Genomic DNA, 22,335 nt, shown 5'->3' on the forward strand with positions numbered 1-22,335 from the left:
AATTTGAAACCTGTACAAGGAGGCATATGCGTGAAGTCTGTTTGCCAATCCTCACCAGGATACATGCCCCTTCTCTGAACCGGCTTCGGGAGAGCGGGAGGTTTAACAGCTCCTTCAGGATTCACCTGGGCACAAATTGGGCAGGCCTGGCAGACCTGTTTGATTGATTTTCCAGCTTGTGACCAGTGAAAATGAGTTTCACCAGGGATTGGAGAGCATTTCTCCCCAACTGTGTGGCCTGATGAAGACCAAAGATCAATTTCCACTGACTTGCCTCTGCGATTAAGAGGTGGTCTGAGGGCGTTTGAAACCAGCTAGAGGGAGAAAGGATGGTACCCCTTTCCTTTGCAAGGGCTTTTTCCTGTGATCTGTAGAAAGGGGTAAAAGAATCAGGGAGTTGGGGAATTAAGGGTGCCATAGTCAATGGTGACTCAAGCAGCGTTAATAGCTGAATCTGCAAACCTGTTTCCCTTGGCCTGAAGCTAATCTCCCTTCTGGTGTCCTTTACAAAATATGACTGAAACCTTCCTGGGTTCTCCGACAGCTTGCAATAGATGTAGAATTTCTCCTGCATGTTTAATGGGAGAATTCTTTGCTGCTAACAGACCTCTTTCCTCCCATATTGCCCTGTGAGCATGCAGATTTGAAAAGCATATTTGGAATCAGTATAGATGTTCACTCTCATTCCCTTCTCCATTTCAAAAGCTCTGGTTAGAGCTATGAGCTCAGCCTTCTGAGCAGAGGTCCCACGAGGTAGAAGTGGCTCAGTCTCCAGGGTACTATAAAGGGTCACCACAGAATAACCTGCCTTTCTCTCCCCATTTTCAAGAAAGCTGGACCCATCTGTAAACCACTTCCCATCTGGGTTTTCAAGGGGAATTTCCTTTGGAGTAGACAGAATCTAGAGCTTCATCACAATTATGGATAATTTCTCCCAGTTGAGAGGTGTCAGGGAGCGAGCACGGTGCCAGGATTTAGGGTGGCACACCCTGAGAGTCAGGTCGGGGGTATCTAGTAGGAAGGCTTGGTATCTAGTAAGCCTCCCAGTTGAGATGCCCTTTGGCTTCTAGAATGCTTTGACTCTATGTGGTGTTAAAACCTCTAATGTTTGACCCAAGGTGAGTTTGGAGGCTTCCTCAATTAAAAGGGCTGTGGCAGCCACTGCTCTGAGACAAGAAGGCCATCCTAGGGAAACTGAGTCCAGCTTCTTTGAGAAATAATACAGGCTTGGGGTCAGAACCCAGAGCCTGACTGAGGACCCCCAAAGCCTGTCCACCCCTCTCATCCAGATACAGGGTGAAGGGCTTCTCCAAGTTAGGCAGGGCACAGGCAGGGGCAGTGATCAGTTTGGCTTTCAGGGTTTTAAAAGCTTTAGACTGATCAGGTCCCTATTCAAGAGGAAGGTTATTGGGACCTTGAATAGAATCATAGAGGGGTTTGGCAATAATCCCAAAATTGAAGATCCAGATCCTGAAGAATTCAGCCATGTATGAAAAGGTACACAGTTGCTTCTTTGAGGCAGGGCCTGGAAGGTTTAGAGTAGCCTGTTCTCTCAGTTAGCAGGAGGTGGGGATGAAATTGTGGCCAAAATATTTGACAGACTGGCAGGCTATGGAGACTTTAGGTAAGGAGAGCCTGTAGCTCCTCAAGGCCAGAAAATTTAGGGTATTTGTGACTGCTTTTAGGGATTCTTCTTTAGTGGGACTGCAAAGTAAAATGTCATCCATATATTGGATAAGGCTGCTGCTGGGCAGCTCTAGCTCCCTTAAATCTTTAGCTAAGGCCTGTCTGAATATATGTGCGCTATGTCAGAAGACCTGAGGCAGAACCCTCCAAGTTGGTGGGGAAGCTCCCCTGGCTTTGCCCACTCAAAAGTAAAGAGAAGACTGTGAGTCTTTATGCAAGGGCATGAAGAAGGTATCTTTAAGATCTAGAATGGAGAACCACTTTGTTTCTCCTGGAATCTGAGTGAGAATTGTATAAGGATTAGGCACAATGGGATGGATCAGAATGACGGCTTCATTAATTATCCTGAGATCTTGTACCATGTAGAACTGCCCTTTTGGTTTCTTAACAGAAAGAATTAGAGTGTTGCATGGAGACTCGGAGGGAATCAGAAGCTTAAACTTAAGGAATTTCTCAATCAGAGGTTGCAATCCTTCCTTGGTCTCAGGTTTAAGTAGGTATTGGCATTTATGAGGAATTACAGTAGGATCTGGCAGCCTAATTAGGGCTGGGTAGCATGTGTCACCCTTCCGGAGATTCCCTACTCCCATACAGAAGAAACTTATTTCCTCCCAGATTTCATAGGGAATATGGGAGGGTTTTGAAAGGAATACAAAAAGACCCCTCGGAGGTCTAAGAAGAGATAATTGGGCCCCCAATTTCACCCTCAAATCTTGCCCCTATAATGGGGTGGGATAGGAAGGGATTAGGTGAGTGGGACCCGAAAGGCAGAGCAGAACTGAAAGAGAGGCCCCATATCAAAAAAGAAATTCAATGGCTTTACCTGATACATCCAAAGTAACCCTGGGTTTGGTGGTGGTGATGGAGTAAGGGGGGGCCTGGCCGAACTCCAGGCTCTGTCACTCTGGGTCCTGAGAAGACTGGAGGGCAAGGCTCAAGACAGCAGCTCTACCCCTTTCCGAGCAGTCCTTCTTCCAATGCCTTTATTTATTGCATTCAAGGCAAGGGCTGGGGGTGGGGTTTCTTCGAGGGCAGTTGTGTGCCCAGTGTCCCTGCCCTTTACACCTAAAGCACAAACCCCTGTGTTTTTGGAAATAGCAGCAGCCAAAAGTTGAGCCTGCTCTCTTTTTCGTTCTGGCCCTACGGTTCTCCTCCTCTGCTGCAGCCTGTTGTTAAAAACTCCAAAAGCCACTTCCAGTAATTGGGCCATGGAAGTCTGGGGTCCCAAGGCTAACTTCTTCAATTTCCTTCATATGTCTGGAGCAGATTGGTTAATGAAAAGCAAGCTGAGGACAGTGGTCCCCTCTGGAGAAGTGGGGTCCATATTAGTGTATTTCCTTAAAATCTCTACAAGGCAGCCTAGGAAAAGGGCAGGATTCTCCTCCGCAGCTTGTGGGACCCAAGGAACTGTTTTTGATAAGAGGGTGGTTTTGGAGGGGATTTGCAAAGCTCCTGACAAGTACTGCAATGGGGAGCATAAGCTTCTTGTGCCCTTAAAGGAGTGTAAAAAGAAGGGGGTCCTCTAAAAGGTTAGTTTCTATCTTCAGTTCTGTTGCATTAAACCTGACCAATAACATCTGGCAATTTTGCCTTAATTTAGAGTCTTGAGAGAAAACTATGAAAGCCTGAACATAAGGAACTTTAGTCCATTTACCTTGTCTCCTGCAAAATAAGTCCAGCTCTTTAATTGTGGTGTAATTAATTAAGCTATTAATGGGCCACCTTTCCTGATTCTCTAAGATCTATTGAGTCTAGGCAATATTGCAAAAATAAATGAGCTTTTTGCTCTTGAGATTTTTAAAGCCAAATCTGTCTGTTTTTAAAGAGACAGCCTAAAGGAGAAACTTTAGGAATAGAAGAAGTAATGGGGCCCATTTTTGCCATAGGCCCCAAGCTTTCCCAATTCTATAGCTTTCTGTTCTATGTGGGGAGTGTGGGGGGAGATGACAAAAACTTTCCCCAATTTAAGGGTCTTTTTTGTTTAGTCGCAGGAATTTTCTGGCCAAACATTCTCAGACAGAGAATTCTGCTTGGGCATAGGGTCCCAGATAGCCCAAAATGTTCCCAGGAGTTTGGTCTATTACTGCTATAGAATGAGCCAGAGGAAAGGGGGCTTACCTCAGGGAATCTCTCTCAGATCTCTCAGGGAATCCCAAGTGGGCCACCAAAAATGATGTGTGTGAGATTGGGTTCAGAGACAGAAAGATGTAGGTCCAAACTGAAAAGAATTCATGAACCTGAGCGGTCGTGGCAATAAAAAGGAAAGTTTTATTTTATTTTTTTCTTTTTTTTCACTAAGAATTCTCTTAGTGGACAAACCCCTAATTCAATAAGGAGATTTGTAAAGAGGTTTGCTGACAGTTCTTAGTTTTTTGGGTAGATATTGGCCTGGGGGTAGGGGCAGTTTTAGTTGAAAAATCAGACTGAGATCTCCAATTGAATGAATGGTCCTGGACTAATTTTCAACTCAATAGAGGGTGTAATCAATAGAGGGTGTTATCAGTAGAGGGTGTTGCCAGTCTCTGCCAGGATAACAGAATCAAACTACTTATCTTGATTTCTTGGGGCGGTTTCTTCCAGAGTAGACCTTCTCAAGGGTTCAAAGAGAATTTCTCCCCTTCAAGGATTTTCTCAAGAATTTACTTCCTGGTTTCCTCCCTAAAATCAGGAGAGTTTCAGGGTTCCCTCATCAGTATTATATATAATCTTCACATTTGAAAGATCAGCAAATAATTCATTGTACTACTTCTAATATAATAAATATATGGGAAACAACTGCATGCCAGAATGAGCACACTTTTTCCAAAACCTACTCTGTATTTTTTCTTGCTATTTTCTGTATTAGAATTATATTTCTTATTCTTTTATAAACAATTATATACAAATGCAATAGTACTTTATTATCATCAAGGAATGTGGAAAATATCAGCATCCAATATTAAGCATATAGATAAATATTTCTAAAGAAGTTCAGACATCCTCAAAATAAGTGGTTAAATTCAAAAGGTTTTTTATAGCATATTGGGAAATGTTCATGGAAAATAGTTGACCTTTTCTGTTATTATACATGTTTATAAGTAGTTGTGTTTTACCTCAAAACAAAACAAAACAAAAATCTTTCCTGAAATGAAATCACATTAAAAGAAATAAAGCCATTTAAATTTCAATTATTCTTCCAGGTATACCTCATTTCCAAGAGAAGTAAAACTATTCATTTTTGCAAGAGAGGTGTCTATAAGAGTGGAATTCATGTTCTACACAAACTCTGCTCTGAGCAGTTGCTAAATAAACTTCACTTATTTGACCTTTCAACCATCTTGTTTTGTAGGAATATGTTGGTTATTTCATCTATGCATGAATAGAATATTGGGATGTTAATATAGTAAAATGATTAAACTTTTAGTGGTTTGTAGTTTTTTTCATTAATGGATTCATGATAGGGTGATAGTAAGGTCTAATGTTAATTATCTCATTTGTTATTGATCAACTCTCTCTTGATTTCTGAGTAAGCTAAATGACTAAAAGTCCAGCCATGTTTTGCACATTTGTTCGGTGATACTCCTGAGTACTCCAAATTGGTTCTTGTTTTTTTGATAAGGTTATAATATGCTAAAGTTGATTAACCTTGAATTTCTTGATTGCACCTACCGAATAACTCATTTCTTTTCAATATTTAATTTCACAAATGTAGAATTACCATAAGGAAAAGATATCAATTTTTAGTGTTCAGGTGCAGTAATTTTTTTTTAAGTACCTAAGAACTGGTGGCACATCATGCTGCAAAAATGAACTTTGCAATACCTCGGATTTCATGGAGTTTAACTTTTGTAGAGAGATAAATTGTAAATAATGATGCTAGCTAAATAATGATGAGAGTGATAAGGGGATGAAATCTGAGGGCATGTAGGAGATCTGAATAAAAAAAGTAGCATTCTTACTGGACCTTTGAGGGACAGGTAAGATTTAACAGGTGGAGATGGAATAGAACTTTTTTATGATAGGATAAGTGAAGAGTAAATAATTGTTTAAAATTACTTTAGTTTCCCTAAATTTCCAAATCAAATGACTTTTTCCTCAATCATCATCCTTCTAGACCATTCTGTTGAATTTGATACTATTGGTCACCTTTTTTTTTTTTTTTTTTATCCTCTTTTTTAGTTTCCATAACACTGCTCTATTTTACTGGGATTAAATTATTATCTCCCTGCAAATGCTCCCCAAATGTGCATTTGTATATATTTCTACATATATGTCTACATATACATATATGTAACCTTTTCCCTTTTTTAACTTTCTAGTATTCTTATATTTTCTCACCTCCATATAAACTATGATTCAGCTCCTTGCACTCAGCATTGCATCTTCTATTTCTACGCCTTAGCTATATCTTATCCTGAAATGCTCTTGCTCCTCACTTCTACCTCTTAGGTTCTATAGCTTCTTTCAATACTTACTTTGTACACAGTGACAGAAAAATTGTGTGATGATCAACTACGACAGATTTAGATCTCAGCAATACTGTGATCTAAGACAATTCCAATAGATTTGAGATGGAAAATGCCATCCTCATCCAGAGAAAGAACAATGGAGACTGAATGTACATCGAAGCATACTGTTTCCACCTCTTTTTTTTTTCTTTCTTGTTTTTTTCCCTTGTTTTGATTTTTCTTTCACAACATGATTAATATGGAAATATGTTTAAAATCGTTGTACTTGTAAAAACAGATTGCTTGCTGTCTTAGGGAAGGGGAAGGAAGGAAGAGAGGGAAAAATTTAGAACTCAAAATCTTAGAAAAATGAATGTTGATAACTATCTTTACATGTAATTGGAAAACATAAAAGTATTATTCAGTGAGAGGGGGGAAGAAAATATTATAGCATGTTCTACAGGGCTCATAAAAGGACTGTGGAACAATTATAAGGATCCATAAGATAGTTCTGAGGAGAAATGAAAGAATTTAAAGAAGAAATATTTTATCTGTGTGTAAAAATGTAGATAGAAATCAGAGCTTTGATATAGGAAATAATTAAGATAAAGAGTATAGAGAATTTGAAATAAACAATGGATAAATTATCCAAATTCTAGACTTTCCAGATTCCATAAAAATAAGGATGAAATATTTGAGATTTATCTTTTATTATTTTTTTTAAAGCAGAGACAAGGCAATTTTACATGTATTTGGAAAAATAAAAAGGCAAATTTATAAATTTACACAGTAAATAAGAAGCAAGAAAAATATATGATAATTTGCAAAAATTGTACTGAGCACAAGGAAAAAACAGACAAAATTTTTAAAAAGTGGAGACGTAAGAAAAATGAAAAAGTAGGAAGAAAACAAAATTGAAAATTAACAAAAGGGCAGTGTTCAAGAAAACTGAGTTTGTTAGTTCACAAGGAGTTTATATTCTAATGGAGGAAGCAACAGATATATATATATATATATATATATATATATATATATATATATATATATATATATGATGAGAATATAGACATGATTGGAGTATGAATGAATGAATAAAACATTTACTAAACACTTAAAAAAAAGATTCAGTTTACTGTGAACAAGTTGAGTGAGACCTTGATATGATTGGAGGAATGAATGAATAAAACATTTACTAAACACTTTAAAAAAAGATTCAGTTTACTGTGAACAAGTTGAGTGAAACCTTACTCTTCTTCAGGAAGTTTTTCCCAATTCCCTTGCTCTGAGATTAATCTCCATTTTCTAATAACATATTTTGTATATACCTAGTAATTTCATTTTCATCTTCTTCATTAAAATGTGACCTCTTTGAGACAAGAGGGGTACTTTTGCCTTTCTTTATTTTTACATCCCTAATTTATAGCATATCCATTCATTCATTTATTTATTTTAGTAAGTGCTTAATCCAGTTGTCTGAAAAAAAATTAAATTCCTCTATTTCTCATCTATATCAATCAGTTAAGTCTTTTCATTTCTTTTTCCCAAAATGTCTTTTGAATCTGATCCTTCCTTTCCATTTCTGATATAATCCTACTTTAAGGATCCATCCCCCTTTTCACTGGACTGTTGGAATAGCCTTATATCTGTTTCATTGTTTCTAATTTTTCCTGCTGTAATATATTCTCTTGCTTGAGTATTCTTCCTATGTCATAGTTTTCATATCAGATAGGTATTTGGAATATCTTCTCCTAGGATTATAGATCATGGAAGGGTCCTTAGAGGCCAGTTAGTCCAATCCCCTCATTATATAGATGAGGAAACTGAGGTCAGAGAAGTTGTTAATAAGATTACACAGGCATTGAGTCAGAGGAAGCAGGAGCTGAACCCAGCTTCCCTAATTCTAGAGCAGATATTCTTTCTATTATATCCCATTGCTTCCTTTGAAATAAAATGGAATCTCTTTAACCCACAATTCCAAGTTTTCAGTCTTCCACTTAACTTACTTGTCTTATATGATTTATCTTCTCATATTTGTGCTTTGGTACAAATCTATTATCCCTGAATTTGTTTTTGACATTTTTATCTCTGACTTAACTCAGACTTCCAGTGCCTGTTTTATGCTGTTCCTTTGTCTTCTGCTTTTCAAAGAATACCTGGGCATCTAGTTTCTAAGCTCTTTGGGAAATAGATATTTTCTTTATATCATAATATTTTTCATGGTTTCTTGCACAGTGCAATAAGTATGGACAAAACATATATTTAACAACAAATTTGAAAACCTGATAATTCAAAGGATATGTCCCATACCATTATGCTTCTGATTGTTATAATGAATATATAATTAATTTATGTGAATTATAATCATGAAAATAGTTTTTGAAAGAGGCTAACAAAATAATTAAGATTTAGTGTTTATATGAGCAAGTTAAGATTCTGTTTTTCTTTATAACTCCTGATTTTCCTTCAAAATTTTACATTTGGGACCATTCTGTTTCCTTAAATTGTTTTAAAATTATTGTTTCTTATCATACCTTACATTGAGTGAGGTTTGACTTGTGAATGCATTACAACTTGGAGTTTTTATTTTTAAATTTTACAGGTAACTACATAAACAGTAACTTGTAATGATCAGGGAAGCAGCTCTTTTGGCTTTTGGTGCTATTCTTGGCTTTATTGTCATTTCAACAAATTCTCTTGTAATATAGCATGAAGAATACCACTTAAGTAATTTTTTTCCTTCAAACTTTAAACTGCCCTTTACATCAAGCTTATTTTAATGGTGACCTTTTCTAGCATCTAGTCTTGGGCCTTCATGATACTGTCTCTTTTTGAATAAATAAGATGCTCTCTTTTGTGTTAGGGTGGTCTCTGAACTATGGTTGGCTACAAAAAATTTCTTTGAATCTAAGTTGAAATGATTGTATATTATTTGTTATTATTTATAGTAAGACTAATCTGCAGGCTGAGAATGATTTTTCTTTTTGCCTAAGGCCCATTTAAAGAAAAGTGATAGAGGAGAGATTTGCACTGGGATCTAATTCTGGGCAAATCTGTAAAGTAGAACTCTGACAAAGCATCCTTAATCCCTGCTTTCCATAAATGTTTCTTTTCTTCATCTTTCAAAAATTCTCTGATCTCTTGATTTCCTGAGTCATTGTAGTTTCTTATTTCCTTTCTCTTGTTCCCTGTTTAAAATCTTTCAGGAAAAAAATCTAAATACAGTTCTTTATATTTTCATATGAATTTTCAGTGAACATGTTGCTTTTTTCTAAGAAATATTTTCATTTTATATTCTCTCTAATTGTGTGGCAAAAATTTTTGTTTCTTCATAAAGGAAGCTATCCTGCAGTCTTTTAAGGGGCTTAGAGAGTCATTTCCTGGTTCCTGAAATTTTAATTCCTTAGGCAGCTACCTATTCAATGTGTATGTAATTAAGTCCCAGTGAAATAAGGCCTAAGTAAAGCTCTTTTAGAACACAACATAAACACCACAGTTGCTGGAAGAAGCAGCTTAGATAAATGGACAAAAGCAAAGGAGCCTTATAAACTTCTCTTCCTGCCATTGGCTAGTGTGAGAGACATTAAGGTAGTCAAGAAGTAACATATTTAGATAGTTTAGATGGTTCTGATATAGAATGCAGACTACCTAAATATGAAATTTTCATTTAAATTATTTGTCAGCTGAACTTTCCCATTACTAGTTTAATTTGTATCTTTTCACCTTCTTATATCCCACCTTTTATGTATTTGCATATATTCTTTCCTTATTTCCTCACTGCTGTTATCTTTTTCTTCTCATGGTTCTCCTATTTTTAATGATGTTAAAAAGATGACAATGTTTTTGCTCTTGTTTTTTGAGCATTCTCATATAGTGATTTTGTAATTTTTTTGTTTTTTGTTTTAGAAAGGTCCTGTTATGACAAAAACAATTATTTCTGGTCCAGACCTATTAGTTAACAAATCAAAATAACTTCAACAAAAGAACTAGCTTCATTGATACAAAGCAGGAATTTGCAAGTGACATGAGTTTAAAAAAGAGAGTCTTAACATGGGATCCATGAGTTTGAAAAATACATATTTTGATAATTGTATTTTAATATAATTGATTTCCTTTGTATACTTGCATATTTTATACATTTAAACATATTATGAAAAGAATTTCATAGATGTTACTAGACTATAAAATGTGTCCATGACACAAAACATATTAAGAATCCTGCTTGTGTTAATATCTGAAAAGTTAAATTACTTGCCCAGGGTCACATAACCAATATGTGCCAGAGGTGGGCCTTGAACCCACTTGAACTTTTCTCTAAAGCTATTAGTCTATCCAATTGGCCATGCTTCTAGTTTTCCTCAGAAGCTATGTTTTTTTTTTTTTTTTAATATAAATTTCAATCATTTTTATAAATGTCAAATAACAACATGTAAATCTAAAAGTTTTAGTTTAAATTTCAATGTGTTGAAAGCAAACTTTTGCTAATTTAGACTACCACTATTCCAGAAATAAGTTCCATTTTAGTTAAATAGCTCAAACTTCTATAATTTGTGTTGTACCTGTTAGCAAATACTGTTATCAGTTAATATTTGCATGAGGGCATTCCTCCATTAGCCTAAAATTCATATGTCATCACTTACAGGAAATATTATTATTTTATTTTGTTAAGTTGGAATATATATGCATAAATGACAGCATCTGTGCACATACTTGGAAATTGCATGTTACTGTGGAAATTGCTAACAAAATGCTACTTGATTACAGTAGATTATTTAGTTGATTACTAAGATTACTACTCTTAGTCCTGAAGAATAAATGAGGAAAGATCTTTCTTCTTAATTTTGAGATGGAGGACTATAGGTACAGAATATTATATATGCTGTCAGATACAAGTGCCTTGTTGGTCACTTCTGTGTAATTATTTTTCAAAAGACAAAAATTTGCCTGCCTTCCAAGTTGACTTATTTTTCATATGTTCCTATTGTATCTTCTATCTAGCATATCTATCTTTTTTTTTATAATGGATTATTTTTTTTTAGAATCTATTCTTCTAGTAATCAATTGCACCTCTTCATCTTTCTGATGGACGGTTGGGATTCCCTCCAACAAAAAACAGTTCTGGTTCAAGATAGAGAGCCCTAATCTTGGTCAGTATTGGCAGGACTGACTTTTTGTAATGATTGACTTTTGCTTTAGGACACTATATAATCGACATTTGCTTTTGCAATCATTGTGGGCCAATTTTTTTGGCCCACTTTTATTCTTCCCACATTTTCTCTTGCTTTCTTGTTCCTCAGGAGATTTTCTCTACAAGAACTGCTAAGTCAAGCCAGTTAAAAAAAAGTGATATGTTTAGAAATGAGTTATTTTTCATATATTTGCATAAATCCAAGTACCCAGTGATTATTGTAATATAAAAGTAGCAGGGTAAAATCCTATAATTTTAGACATTTTATTTGGTGATAGAGGATTACCTATTCAAACTATGTTATTAGTATGCCTGGAAAAAAAACCAACTCTTACATATATGCTTCACATTTTCAAAGTGCTGTATTTATATTTTGTTTCATTTTTAAAAGAACTTTGTGAAGTAGGTGGTTCAGATATTTTTGTCCCTAATTTAGAGAGCAAGAAACTGAGACCCAGAGAAATCAGACAAGCTAATAAGTGGAAGAACAGCTATTAAAACCTAGGTCTATTGATGATGCTGATTCACCATAGCTAACATTATTATGATTTACTGTCTCGTGACCTTTAGATTCCTTCCAAGTGCCTCCTTATTCCCATATGTTTAATTAAGGCTGTATTTACAGACCTTCATTCATAGTGAATGCCATTTTACTTGTTTGTCATCAGCTACTTGGTCCTTGTGCTAATATCAGTAGCAGATGTAATAATCTGCTTGGCTTTCTGCCCCTTCTAACCTCCACAGTTGAGATCACTTAATCCTTACTTACAAGGTTAACCCTGCTATCATAGTGGTACTCACCACTGAAAAAAAGAAATCTTTAGTACATAACCATAACTATGGAATTATGCTAAGGAGCTCTGAGAGTAAAACCCTGGATGCTCCTAGCTGATCATTGCAAGTTTCTTGGAACCTTACCAGTAATTCACTTCCTCACCCTCATACATTATAATGTCATTTATATGAGAGTTGGACAGATTTGCTCAAGGTAAAGCATGATTGGTAACCATACTTTAATCACAGAATTTCAGTGCTAGAAGGAGCTGCTGTGGCCATCTAGTCCCATAATCTATACCTTAAAAGGAATATCTACTAAAAGGTAATTGGCAAGAAGACAACTATACATTTTTTTTGATGACTTCCTGTGAAGAAACAGAAATCATTACCTTAGAGTCAGAACACTCAATTTTTGGACCTTTCTACTTTAACTGAAATACACAGATGTTATGCACATACATATCTTCCCTCTCCATTCTCCCTTCTTGTAACAAATAAGTATAGTCAAGCAAGATGAATATATGCAATGATCATGTTAAAAAATATGTGTGTCTTTCTATATCTTGAGACCATTACTTTTCTGTCAGGAAGAAGATAGTAGACTTTACCATTGAACTACTCTTAATTGTTAGAAAAAATTTTCCTGACATCATCTAAATTTGTTCCTTTGTAACTTTTACCTATAGCTTTGGTTATGCCAAATAGAACATGTCTAATACCTCTTACATATGAAAGCATTTGAAGTATATAAAGATAACTTTCATTACACACCCATTTGCACAGAGCCATAAATATATATGTATACACACACACACACACACACACACACACACACACACACACACACACATATATATATATATATATACATATATACATGCATATGTATTTAAAGCGTACTCTTTTTCCTTCTTCCTCAATTCTTTTCATTCCTTCTTCAGTGTAAAAAGTGTATTTTCTTTTTAAATAGTTTTTATTTTTTCCAAATACATGCAAAGAGTTTTCAACATTCACCTTTGAAAAACTAGTGTTTCAATTTTTTCTCCCTCTGTCCCCCTTTCAGAGACAGCAAGCAATCCAATATAGGGCAAGTTCTTCTAAATATATTTCCATATTTGCCATGCTATACAAGGAATATCAGACCAAGAGGGAAAGTAACATAAGAATTTGAATAATTGATGAATTGACCCCCTCCTGTTTTTAGTGACTAATATCAAAGACTTGGATTTATCATATTTTCTTTTTTTTTTTTTTTTTTAATTTTCTTAGCAAGATAATCAGGGTTAAGTGACTGGTCCAGGGTCTATTTTCTTTATAAACACACTGGAACAGAGTCAGGTGTGTAATGAAAACAGTATATTTGATTGTGTTATTATAAGACCTGTTTACTGATATTGAGTTATTTGTAAAAATATATTCACTGGTAAAAATTTGAGGGCAGGGGGAGAGCTCAGAAAGTAAAAATAAATCATTTGGGAAATGTAAAAGGTCCTCCTGACTTCAGGGCTGGTACTCTATCCACTGTGCCATCACCTAGCTGCCTCAGAAGTACTTATTCTCAAGTGAAAAAATACTTCAAACTTAGTGGGAAGTATTTTACATTCTTGTGCGAGGACCTTTCTCACTCCCCTCTATTTGTGAATTTTTTTTCAGCCGTTTTTAAGATTGGACGTCTGTGTTTGAACTTTGCATTTTTTCTTAGGACTTTTGCATGTATGTATTGTAAAACACATGGCAAATATTAAGAATTCATATGAATCTGAACACTTATTTGCAATTATGTATTGTGCAGCAATGAACTAAATTTGCTTATGAGTCAAGAAAAATAATTTTTGAATGTTTATTTGAATGTATATAATTTTCATAGTCACTAGAGAAATAACATCACAGACAAACATTGTTCTTTTTTCTGGCTTTGAGGGACCAGTTTTTGGTTGGCAGATGTTTCCTAAGAGAAATGTACCTCTAGTGCCCTATTAGTTTGGAATATATGAGTTGTTCCAGGACAACTAGCACCTCTGCTATGAAGGCTTACTGAACTCTTTTTTTAGGGCTGCTCATTTATCTTTGGGGTCTGTCTGGTGCTCAATTTACACCTCTGGTTCCAAGAACCTATAGCATTGCAATGGCCACACCACCTTGGCATTTAGACTAAAACCAATTGAAGGTAACCTATGGGCCTCAAGCCTATCTGTGAGTCATGGCGATGTCTACCCAAGTGTTTAAAGATTTCCCCCACTAGAATGGGCAGATGAGAACAATGTTTCAGTGGTCATTAAAAGTGACTGAGGGAAGTGTTGTAGAGGGCTTAGAGCTTGATCATTTTGTGCTATTGGCAGTTGTCTTGATTTTTGTCTTGCCAATAAACTTTGATTTCTCTGGAAGGGAGAGAGAGAAGCTCATGACTATTTGATATCTGCTAATAACAGCCTGACTTTATGTAATACTTTAAGATTTACTAAACCTCATAATAATCCTATGGTATAGCTAGATTAAATGACTTGTCCATGGGTATACAGCTAGTATTTGAGGCAGGATTTTTTTTTTTATTAAAGCTTTTTATTTTCAAACATATGCATGGATAATTTTTAATATTCACCCTTGCAATTTTTTTCCTCTCTTCCCCCTTCCCCTTCCACAGATAGCAAGTAATTTAATATATGTTAAAAATGTGTAATTCTTCTATACATATTTCCCCAATTATCATGCTGCACAAGAAAAATTAGATCAAAAAAAGAAAAAATGAGAAAGAAAACAAAATGCAAGCACACAACAACAAAAAGAGTGAGAATGCTGTGTTGTGATCCACACTCAATTCCTATAGTCCTCTCTCTGGGTGCAGATGGCTCTCTTTATCACAACTGGAATTGGAACTGGAATCATCTCATTATTGAAAAGAGCCATGTCCATCAGAATTGATCATCGTATAATCTTGCTATTGCCATGTACAATAATCTTCTGTTTCTGCTCATTTCACTTAGCATTAGTTAATGTAAGTCTGAGGCAAGATTTGAACTCAGGTTTTAGCATTTATTCCCAGTGATAATTGTTTGCAATATGTTCTTAGTTCTATAGCACTTAATCTCCGTGGTCATGCTATGATATTTTTTTATGGTAGATAATGATACAAGCAGAACTCTCTTTGGGGATGTCAAGAATACCTCTCACTACTCCATGAGCTATAGGAGGATTTTCTCTAGCTACAGTCTAAAGGAAGGTGGATTAGGGAAGCTCCAGCTGACTATAGAAAAGGGACTAAGGCCACCAAAGTGCAATGAGGGAAAGATCTAGTGTGATGGGGGTGGGAGATACAATTGGTTTCATAGTGAAAATCTTCAATTTGCTCTATTTTTATTCCTGCCAGCTCATCTCCTTCTGGAGATTGGTCTGTTTTTCTTCCATTCAATTGTTACCTCTAATAAAGCCTTCTCTATTTCCTGAGTTTTGTATGAAAAAAGAATGCAATCTTTGTTTTCCCCCCCCCCAAAGAGATCCATTTGCTTTTGATATTTGTAAATAAAGGGGAAAGAGAAAAAATAGAGTCAAAAGTTCCTCTTTTATATTCCCCATAACTTTTTCTATATAAGCAGGGAAAGACAAATTCACATCAATGGTGATCCTTTCTACATTGAGCAAGTAAAATAAATTTTTTTTCTATTTTAGAGGTGAACTCAGGAAAAGAAAGGTAAAATTTTTTATTAGCACACTAAGACAGAAAGCAGTTGGGTGAAACAGGTGTGAATTTTAAACTGCTCGCTATACTTTTATAGACAGAGTAAATGACTTCCATGAAAGAGCAAAAGTCTGTTAATTAGCCCACCTCCTCATGATACATGTATTATGTGCTGTTTCAGCTCCTCCATTTTTAAGTGCTCTTGTGCAAGGTATTTCTGAACCACCATTCCCTGAAGGTTGGATATACATGTACCTAAATACAAATAAAGTTTAAACTTGAGGTCTGTTAGGGTGACTCTGCACAAGTAGTTGACTTTGTACGGATTCAAGACTAAAAATTTCAGTGCTGGGTCTGGAAGAGCCAACTGTATGGGAAAAAAGGAAAAAAAGTTTGGGGGCACGCTGCTTTACCTTCCTGTCTCTCATTACCCCTGCCAATATGTATGCACAGATCTTTCATGACTAGCTCTGAGTTAAGCTGAAAAGTCAACATATTTTTTTCCTATTTAGAATTAGATACCTTTGAGGAGTGAATAAATAAGTATTTCAAAAGGTAATCTAAACAATGTTCCCTTAGAAATTTATGGAAAACATGACAGTACTGTTCTGTACGATTCACAAGCTTCCTATGTGAAGTACTCCAAGTTTTTGACCATGGTTTAAATAAGGAAGACTCCTATTCAGTATCTTCTCTGTCTCCCCACAAGAGAGTAGAATTAGAAAAGGCTGGCGAGCATGTCTTTGCCATTCCATTTACTGCTACGAATTATTTTTAAATCTGTAATATTTTTTAGTGTATGAAAACCAACACAAAGAATAGATAGTACAGTACCCTAGCAAGTTACAGAACAGTTTCACAAAATTACAGAATTTCAAAGTTAGAAGATAACTTCAAAGTTTATCTAATTTAATACTCTTATTTGATATCAGGAAACTGAGGCTCACAGAGTTCAAATGATTTAACATATGGGCAATAAGTACAGTGAGAGATTTGAGTCAAGGTCCTCAGAATCTAAACTAATACCTTTTCCAAAACTGTATTTGAAATATAATTTGATTTACAAAAATATGATTTTCAAGCTGCTTTTAAGGAGCATACCTACCAATTTATATCTTTACTCCAAGATATAGGGAATTTTGTTCTCTGCATATTACTAGACTGGGCACATCTGTTTCAGTTGTTTTTTTGAAAACATTTTCAAAAGCAGCAGAAGGACAATGTTCTTTATATGTGAAGGTTATTGAACTTTTGGATTCAGGCCATTTTTGCCTTGTTGTGAAAGTAGTTGATGTAAATTGGAACTGTTTTTATAGAGACTGAGCTAATGAAATCTAAGGCTAGGGAAAATACATCTTTTGAGTCTGGGCAGTACAGATTTAATAAGTATGCTAAAATTGTTCTTCTATTACAAGGCATGTAGAAAATGATAAATGAGATCCTTATGAAATGATCCATTGAAATGGAATGTTAAATCTCACGTATAGGTGATGTAAAAAGAATTAGTAAAGGTATTTTAGATCTCTGGCTGAAAGATGTTGTCATTGAAAGTAAATTAGCTTCTTTAAAGAATTCATGTTAAAAATGGTTTATAGGTAATATAGAATTGGGAGTTGTCATGTAAGTTTACTGTTTTCTGAATTCAAATGGCTGAAGCTGCTCACAATATTATTTTATTAAAAACATTTACAATCTTTAGAAAAACATTCACATTTTATTAATGTTATGTATGTCAACCAGTAAACATTCTAATTTTAAAAATTACTCTTGCTTATAAAGCTTGAGTTAAATTGCTTACTTTAAAAGCAATGTAATCTAAAATGATTCTGAAGTTATACTCATTCTAGATAGACAAATTAGATTACTGACAATTTAGAAGTTTATATTCCCCTTAATGTATACATATCACTACCATTTATTTCTACTAGAATTACTTAGGTATACAAACATATTTAATTCAAAATGTTTAGAAAGTAATTATGATATTAACTATGTGCCAGGCACGTATGCTGGGGAAACAAGGACAAAAATAGAACAAACAATTCTAGTCTTTGCCCTCTAGGAACTTATATTTTATTACAGGAAACAATTTGTATATTTATATTAAATGCAAAACACATACAAGATTAGTTCATAGAAATTTCTAAGGGTAAGGAAGGAGTGTATGTGGTGGTTAAGGAAAAGAAGATGAGTAAGTAATTCTCACATTTTGTCTCATTAAACACTTGAGGTCCAGAACAGTTAAGAGACCTTTCCATAATCACAGTTTTAAGTGACAGAGACATAATTTAAATATGCATAAGTCATGCCTCCAGAAGCAGTGATCTTTCTATTGTACCACATTCACGGGCACCTTGTTTTCCTCTCCTGTGTAAAATGAGGACAAATGAACAAATGCTTGTTGAGAATTTGTGAAGTGAAATATGGAGTCATTCAATTAACATTATTCTTAGGTATTGTTGATACCACTGATGCATTGTTCAAGTAGATATGCCTATTTGTTTGTCAAGGATGGTTCCAATTTTTCATATCAAATATAAATTTAACACTTTCCTGGACAGGATCCTACATTCATAGTCAAAAGAGATGATGACCATTTTTCTTATGGCCTCTCCTATGCAATTATTTTCTTCATTTCTTGTAATCATTCCTGTCTCCCAATTTCACCAATACTTTTTCTCAGAGTTTCATCTCTAATTGTTCAATTATATTCTGAAGTACTAATAGTGATATAGTCTTATTGGTAGGGTGACCATTTGTTTCTAAAAATCCAAAACATATTCTGTTTTATACTGTTCTAGTACTTGTATACTATTTGTATAATAATAATGATGATATAATAATTAAGATCTGTGAAGCAAATTTTATTTTTACTCCAACTAAGAAAGATGCTTTCTACTGACTTGTATGTAGGTATTTTTGATCTGAGATTCTTAATATAGAATATAACTTTACTCCTACTGTTTCCCTCTTCCCTGAATGGAGGATACTTGAGAAGTTATTGATCCCCAAATGACTCTAAATTTTGATAAAGAACAGTGATAAAAATCCTTTACAAGTAATGTTAAATGGAGGTGAATAATCTCATTTCCACATTTCATTTGTGCATAGTGGGATTTTTATTAACCTTTACAGATTACTCACCAGTCTGGAATATGAAAGAATTTAACTTTGGCATGCTTATTTTTTTTTTTTAAATTTATCATTCTCTAATTATTTCTGCCTTGTAGTGGGCAACTTTTCACTGAGGTTACCTATCTAGACTTCATCTTGATGCATTGATTCAAACAGCTCAGCAGAGTTAATGGATTTGTCATTAGGCCTTTAAATTATAGGTTTTCTTTTAGTACAAAAGGATTCAATGTGAAAATGTGTTAGGAGTCATTTGACTACACGTTATCTTAAATTTAATTGTTTTAAATGTCTCATATTTGTTCTTCCTGTTTAATTGACTTATATAGTAAAAGATCTCTTTTGAAAAGCTCTACTTTTGATTTTCTCTTTTTTTCTTTTTATTTTGTGGAAACAATTCCTGCTTTTCTTATCCATAATTTTTACCTTTTTTCCCCTTTATATTTTTAGGGATGGTGTTGATTCAAGGCTTTGGGGGACGATATTTGAAAGCCTTTTTGAAAGGGTTCTTTGTAGCTATGCCTGTAACAGTAACTTTTCTGGATCGAGTGGCCTGTATTGCAAGAGTGGAAGGTGCTTCAATGCAGGTATACGTAATAAAAACTTTTATTCTTTTGTTAAGTATTTTTTACTATATTTAACAAGAACTATGTTTTTTTATTTACAAAGTCCTGTAAATGAGAACCAAGTTGAACATTTTCATAATGAAGCCAGACTTTTAGACTGAAAGTTATATTCAAGAAGAAAAAAGAAAAAAAAAAATTGAGCATCTTTGCTTGACTAAATTGTTGGATTTATAGAATACTATATGTTATGTAAAGTAGAGAGACATTGTGATGTAGGTGATAAAGTTCTGCCTCTGAAGCCTGGAAGAAACAGGATATGGCCCTGACTAAATCCTTGAACTAACAACTGCTCAGAGCCTTAGGCAACAACTCAACATTTCAGAGAAAGTACCGACCTGTGTTAGTGAAAGGAATTTCCTTATCAGTGAGTTACCTATACTAATGAAATCATAGGTCTAATCCCTATTCTTATTTAAATATGTAATAATCAGAGGGGGATTATGTTAGGATTCTTACTAGGTGCTAAGTCACTGGAATGGATATAATTATCCAATTTAGCATAGTACTTAACAATTCTCTAGTTCAGAGTTCACACCTTTAAAGGCCAAAATGTAATGTTCTGTTGTCTTTAGATTGTGTTCATTCTTTGGGAGCAGATTTCTTGGGGAGCTTCTGGAGGCAGCCTTGGCTTCAGTTCAGTTGAATAATGCAGCCAGAAGTTAAAGTCCTTTACTGTCTCTTTCCAAATCTTATCTCCAGATCTTTTATTTTTTTCTACTTTTAAGCCTTGTCTCCTTCACTTGAGGCTAGGCTAACTTTCTGGAGGCCTTCCTCTCTCTTTGGTTCCTTAGACTCAGTTTAGAGTTCTTGTCCAAGTTAACCAATGCTTTTTCTAATCTTGTCATAGGCTGCTTCACGGAGATTCTGTTTGTGTTTCTTGCCTCTTCCCCTCCTTCTTCTTCCTCCACCCAAGAAGAATTAATTGAGGGAGGTACATCAGGGGATTGGAAATGATCTAATTTCTCCTGCTATCCTTTTCACTTAATTTAATTGACTCCTTCCCCTCCTGCTCTCTTCTTTTTCCTTATTCTATAACTTATAAAATTTCCTAAAGCCAGTTGAATTAAATTGTATGCATCAGAAAACCAACTTCTAATTTTATTTATTATTTGCGTGGTTTTCTTACTATCAATTTTATTTCTATCAACTTGGTGTTTAATTGGAGATTTTAAATTTTTTTTTCCTAGTTTTTTAAGTTGCATTCTCAATTCATTTCCTGCTTTTTCTCTATTTTATTGATGTAAGTAAGTGTGTCTTTGGAAATTGAGTCAAGTCCATTTTTGTTGTAGTATTGACAAAATTCCTCTCCTACTAATTTCCATTTTTCTAGATCCAATTCTTTTTCCATAGAAAAACAAGGACATATGAACTGCACAGTTTTTAAAAGTTCAATTTTCTCCTCCAAAGTTATAATCAATCCTTGGCTTTTCATAACCTTGACAATGTTCTCTAAACATATTCCTTGAACAGAAACAGAAGGCTATTTTCTAAAAATTTGCCCCATTTTGCTGAAATTCTACTTTAGCTCTTTAACAAAGTTTCTTTGTTTAACTCACCCTTATTTCTAGGTCAGAGACACTTTTCCCTGCATCAGGGTCCTATCTGCCCCATGATGGGCGCCAAAATGTAATTTTCTGTTTCTCTAAATTGTAATCATTCTCTGGGAGCAGGATTTCTTGGGGGGCTTCTGGAGGCAGCCTTCCTTTCAGTTCAGTATAATCACTCTAAATGTAGTCAGGAGTTAAAGTCCAGATCCTATATTATGTCCTTCAAAATCCTGAATCTTTTACTGGGGCCCAGTTAGCTTTAGTAGAAGCCTGTCTCTCTTCTTGACTCCCAAGAGCTCTTGTCCAAATGTCTCCAAATCCAAAGGTTAGTCCTTCAGCCTCCAGCATCTTGTTTTCCCCAATGTCTCTATCCAGCTTCAGCCTCTAGATCCCTCTGAATCCAAAGTCTCTAGCCAGTAGGAAGGTAGACGTGAGGATGAAATCTTGACTTCACCACCAAGAGTGTAGGATGTGGCTTTCCCAGAAGTCAATCCTAGATGTGAATCTCTCAGAAGTCCATAAACACGCTTTTCCTTTAGCCTTGTGAATCTGCTGGACTTGTGAATCCACTGATTCCTGACTCTCTGAATATCCTCGGCCTTCCCTGAAGTTCTCCTGGGAAGTCCTCTCCTTGACTCAATCCAGACTGACTTCCCCACTCAATGTTGGCTCCTTATGTCCTCCCAGAGAATGGGCTTATGAGTACTCCCTGGGCTTGTGGGAGCTCCTTAAAGGACCAGTGTGAACTCCTTTAAAGGTTTGAACCCCTTTAAAGGTGTGAATTCTGAACTAGAGAACTGTTAAGTACCATAATTATATCCATTCCAGTGATTTAGCACCTAGAAGAATCCTAACAGGATTAAAACTGAATGAGAAAATTTCTTAAATGACTTTCTGTGTTGATTTTCCTTAGAGAAATAGAAAATCTAGGAAACATTAGAATTATATAGTTTTCTGTAGGAATAACTTACTACTATGAGACATTTTCATCAAATAAATATCACTTTGAAGATAAAACATGATGTGTATTATTATTATTATTATTATTATTATTATTATTATTATTATTATTATATCTCTCCTTTTTTGGTGGGAAAATGAAATAGGAGAATCAGATATTGAGGATCTTTAGTTATTTTATTATTAATATGTTTTTTATGAACCAAGGAGAAAAGTTCTAATATGGTAACTTTAGATTGAAGCATGTTGAAGATCAGAAAGATTATCTTCAGTCACATTGAAAATTCTCTGAACCAGAAGACCCATTGTTGTTGTTTGTCCT

General features: G+C 34.9%; 1 protein-coding gene across 3 annotated transcripts in view; it reads left to right on the forward strand.

The window, feature by feature from the left end:
• Window positions 1–22,335, forward strand: part of IMMP2L (inner mitochondrial membrane peptidase subunit 2) — a 353,770-nt gene that overhangs the window by 41,237 nt on the left and 290,198 nt on the right. For all 3 annotated transcript variants that reach the window (XM_074266875.1, XM_074266876.1, XM_074266874.1), the window contains exon 2: window positions 19,331–19,467. In XM_074266875.1, coding sequence (XP_074122976.1) covers window positions 19,333–19,467 — 135 coding nt within the window. In that variant the 5' untranslated portion in view covers window positions 19,331–19,332. The remainder of the gene's footprint in view (window positions 1–19,330; window positions 19,468–22,335) is intronic.

The sequence above is a fragment of the Sminthopsis crassicaudata genome, chromosome 5 (genome assembly GCF_048593235.1).
Source record: "Sminthopsis crassicaudata isolate SCR6 chromosome 5, ASM4859323v1, whole genome shotgun sequence".
In the NCBI taxonomy this organism is placed as follows: domain Eukaryota; kingdom Metazoa; phylum Chordata; class Mammalia; order Dasyuromorphia; family Dasyuridae; genus Sminthopsis; species Sminthopsis crassicaudata.